This window comes from Aricia agestis, chromosome 19 (assembly GCF_905147365.1).
Source record: "Aricia agestis chromosome 19, ilAriAges1.1, whole genome shotgun sequence".
Classification (NCBI taxonomy): Eukaryota; Metazoa; Arthropoda; class Insecta; order Lepidoptera; family Lycaenidae; genus Aricia; species Aricia agestis.
Window position 1 is genome coordinate 6,333,953 of NC_056424.1, and position 4,685 is coordinate 6,338,637.

Genomic DNA, 4,685 nt, shown 5'->3' on the forward strand with positions numbered 1-4,685 from the left:
TTTCTACGATTGGGATAGGAAAGTCTTCTGTTTTTCCCACTAATACTAAAGATTTAAATGCGCTTAACACAATTTTTTCCAGCCCACCAACTTCAGTCGACCAAGCTACCAAAGCAAGCACGATTTCCCATCTCTCCTCGATTTCTCTACCTTCCTACACTCCTTTTTCGTTTAAACCAGTCACCGAGGACGACGTTTTGAAACATATAAGAGCTATTACGTCTACTGCTGTGGGCGATGATGATCTCAGTCCACGTATGATTTCCCTTGCACTTCCTGAACTCTTGCCAATCCTAACTCACATTTTTAATTTTTCTTTGTCAACGAGTTCCTTTCCTTCAGCATGGAAACGTGCAAATGTTATTCCTTTACCAAAAACCTCCAATCCTTCTTCCTTGTCTCAATACAGACCTATCTCCATACTACCCTATCTCTCCAAAGTCCTAGAACACATCGTCCACAAGCAGCTCTCCTTCTTCCTATCCAGTAACAAATTGCTCTCTCCCTTCCAATCCGGATTTCGCCCTGGCCATAGCACTGTCACTGCTCTGCTAAAAGTCACAGACGATCTGCGGCTAGCTATGGAGGAAAAATGTGTTTCCATTCTGGTCCTTCTTGACTTTAGTAGTGCTTTTAACTCAGTTGATTTTGATATCTTCCTTTCCATCCTTCGTTCCCTAAACGTTTCCTCCGCAGCGGTAGAATGGTTCGATTCATATCTTCGGGGACGTTCGCAGCGGGTTCGCTCTGATGAGGTTACCTCAGACTGGTGTGATCTCGATGCGGGGGTCCCACAAGGTGGCGTTCTCTCTCCTCTTTTATTCTCAATTTTTATTAACACAGTAACTTTAGTCATATTATTATGTAACTTCCATCTCTATGCAGACGACTTGCAGATTTATCGTCAATCGCACGTTGAAAGCATTAGTTCCGCAGTCAGCGATGTTAACGCTGATCTACAGCGGATTGCTGATTGGGCTAACTCTTTTGGTCTCTTGGTAAATCCTAAAAAGTCACAGGCCATTATCATCGGTAGTAAGTATATGACCCAGCGCTTGCACAACGTCCCGAAGATCATGTTTAATGGTACTCCGATTGATTATACGAACACAGTGACAAACCTTGGTATAATTATAGATAATAATTTATCTTGGAACGCTCAGGTCAATGATGTCAGCAAAAAGGTGTATCATTCACTGCACAAGCTTAAGACCCTCCAAAATTTCTTGCCCTTGAATACAAAAATCCTTCTAGTTCAAACCCTTATTTTCCCTATCCTTGATTACGCGGACTCCTGCTACTTGGACGTTACTGAAGAGCTGTTATATAGACTGGAACGGTTGCAGAATCTCTGCATCCGTTTCGTATTTGGGCTAAAAAAGTACGACCATGTATCAGCTTTTCGATCGAAATTAAAGTGGCTCCCGATCCGGCTCCGGCGAAATTCCCATATCCTGTCTCTCCTTTACAAAATCCTTTACAATCCTATATCTCCCTCCTACCTTATAGATCGCTTCAATTTTGCTCGATCTCTTGACATCCCGTGCAGGTCCAACGTGAGGACGAATCTTTCCCTCCCCTCCCATCGCTCCAATTTCTTCTCCTATTCCTTTACTGTTCATGCAGTTAGATTATGGAATTCCCTTCCCCACACCATTCGTGACAGCCCTTCCTTCGCTGTCTTTAAAAAGCGACTAAAAGAGCACTACCTCAGCACTCAGCAATGAATCCTAAAACTCTTATTAAATATTTGTATTTGTTTATTTCAAGTATGTATTTGTAAGTATATTTTTTTAATATTATATAATATATTTATTATTTTGTATATTATAATATATGTATTTATGTCATGTATTTGTATTATATAATTATATTATTATAATTTTTATTGTATGTGTATTACTATGTAGATTTCTAAAATTTATTCAGTGCACGTCCTATCTAATATTTCCCATCACATTTCTCTCCGTAGGACTGCTGGAAGAAATTTCTGTTAGAGATAAGCAGTTCCTGTTGTGTCGTTTTTCTTCTGTGTATATTTCGTGTTAAAAATGTATGTGTGCAATAAATAGTAAATAATAATAATAAATAATATAGTGATTGGACAGTACTAGTCATTAGACAGAGCACAAAAACACTATATTTATTTAGGTTGCTTTAAAAACTACCTGTTTTTCTTAAAAATCAGGCGTTCTATTACTTTATGAAATGAAATGAAATGAAAAATATTTATTTCTAAGTAGGTTAACAAAGTTAACACTTATAGAACGTCGTGTCTACATGAGGCCTACCACCGGTTCGGGAACTAACCCGGCGAGAAGAACCGGCGTAAGAAACTCGCTCGAGGCCACCTTTTACCAAAAAGGTGGAAAATAACAATAATAGCTTAAGCTAAATTACACTAAGTATGTAAAAATGTAGTACCATTAACTATATTATAGAAGCGGCCTATGGTTTGTCAGCTTATTTTTCCCAAGGTGTGCTGTCATTGAGAAAATCAGTTACCTTATCAGTTACCTTAGCACACAAACGTTCTTTAACAACTTTTTAAAATTTATTAATTGAAAGATTTTGGACGTTTTCTGGGATTTTATTGTATAGGCGTATACATTGACCTTTGAAAGATTTGTTTACTTTGCTCAGTCTGGTTATTGGTATATCTAGCTTGTGCTTATTCCTAGTGGTCCTGCAGTGAATGTCACAAAAGTGACATTCACTGCAGGACCACTTTAAAATTTAATTTTAAAATTTAATTTAATTTTAAATTTAAAACATTTTAAAATTATTTACATTTTTTTTCACGTATAGCACATGGTCCAAAATGTATTGAGAAATTACGGTTAAAATTCTTATTTCTTTAAACTTTTTTATGAGAGACTCAAAGGATGACATTTTATAAATGGATCGTATAGCTCATTTAAATTCGATTTTTCGTAATAAACAGGCAGTTTTTAAAACAGCCTTAATAAATATTGTGTTTTTATGCTCTGTCCAATGACTATTACTGTCCAATGTACTAGTCATTTACCCTATGAATATTCAATATTTTAACTGTTTTGTTAATTAAGTAGATTGATAAAAATTAGTTACCTAGGTACTTACATATTTTATACAGATCATTCGTTCTAGTTTGACTAAAGTTTTCAGAATATTTCAAGCTTTTATAAATTAAATGTGGCAATTACACATTAATATAAGCAACTTTTAGCCCCAATTTCGCCAACGACTGGTAAAGATAACGCTCGAATTAGTATCATGTTACCTCTTTCGCTTTTCTTATGAATAAAGAGATGACATGAAATTTTAACAAGCTGTTAACACTAACAGACGTTGGTGGAATTGGGGCTTAATATGACAGCTATACTTTTTTACAAATCGGCCAAGTGCGAAACGGACTCGCACACCAAGGGTTCCGTACCGTCAAAAATTGTGTTTTTGTATGGCAGCCCCCGTTAAATATTTATTTCATTTTAATTTTGTTATTTATTATTAGAGAACACATATAATTGACGATTTTGTAAGTTTCAAGCCTATCTGTTGCCATTATTGATATCGAGCAAAAATGCCGAAAAGTCAAAAGTCAAAGTCAAAAGTCAAAGTCAAAAGTTTTTATTCAGAATAGGTTTTTTCAAACACTTTCCGAACGTTGATGCTACTGGGGCCTACCACAGGTTCGGGAACTAACCCGGCGAGAAGAACCGGCGTAAGAAACTCGCACGGGGCCATCTTTTACCAAAAAGATGGAAAATTACAATGTCATTATGACTAAATAAAAAAATAAACAAACTAAATACAACAAGTGTACAATATTACAATAAAATAATATACATAAACAGCTCTGCAGGGGGCGACCTTATTCCCACGGTGTACTATCATTCATGAAATCAGTAACTTTATAGTATGCTTTGGTACACAAACGTTCTTTAACAACTTTTTTAAATTTATTACATAATTGAAAGATTTTGAACGTTTTCTGGGATCTTATTATAAAGGCGTATACATTGACCTTTAAAAGAATTTTTGACTTTAGTAAGTCTAGTCACCGGAATTTCAAGCTTATGTTTATTTCGAGTATTTCTCCCATGGGTATCACATTTTTTCATGAATTGATATATATTCTTTTTAACATATAATACATTTGATAGGACATATTGAGAAGCAACAGTTAAGATTCCAGTTTCCTTAAATTTTTCTCTAATTGAAGTATTACGGGCTAGCTTGTAGATTGCCCGAACAGCTCGCTTCTGCAGCACAAAGATTGTATTTATATCTGCAGCATTGCCCCACAGCAAAAAAATCACATTTGTTGTATGGGAGCCCCCCATAAATATTTATTTTATTTTTAGAATTTATTGTTATAGTGGCAACAGATATACACAATCTGTGAAAATTTCACCCTATAATCATCTTTTAGTGATGAATGATCATTCTGCAAAATCTCTAAACGAAAAAACAATCAACCTGTATTTTATACTGCAACCTGCAACCAGTTTTGACTAAAAAAAATTGTTTGTGATCATTCAAATCAAAAAATCACCCTGTTAAACTTACTTTTTTTTCTTTGTCTGGCAGTTCGTGTACACTTATAAATTTCTAACTAAACAATAAACATTTATCATAGATGTACATTGTACGTGTTAAAATTTATGTGTTTAATGTTATTGACATTCGCATGACAGTGTGAC

The 4,685-nt window shown here is 35.2% G+C and overlaps 1 protein-coding gene across 1 annotated transcript; it reads left to right on the forward strand.

Moving 5' to 3' along the window:
• The first annotated feature begins 320 nt into the window (after positions 1–320).
• Positions 321–1,727, forward strand: LOC121736751. The gene is made up of 2 exons (XM_042128135.1): positions 321–842; positions 1,074–1,727. The coding sequence occupies exons 1-2, from the start codon at positions 582–584 to the stop codon at positions 1,725–1,727; spliced, it is 915 nt and encodes a 304-aa protein (XP_041984069.1). The 5' UTR covers positions 321–581.
• The last annotated feature ends 2,958 nt before the right edge of the window (positions 1,728–4,685 follow it).

Excerpts from the sequence above, each read along its gene's own strand:
- LOC121736751 (XM_042128135.1), top strand. The coding sequence starts at position 582 with ATGGAGGAAAAATGTGTTTCCATTCTGGTCCTTCTTGACTTTAGTAGT. Across the intron at positions 843-1,073 it reads TCTCAATTTTTATTAACACA|ATCATGTTTAATGGTACTCC; the intron begins GTAACTTTAGTC and ends AACGTCCCGAAG.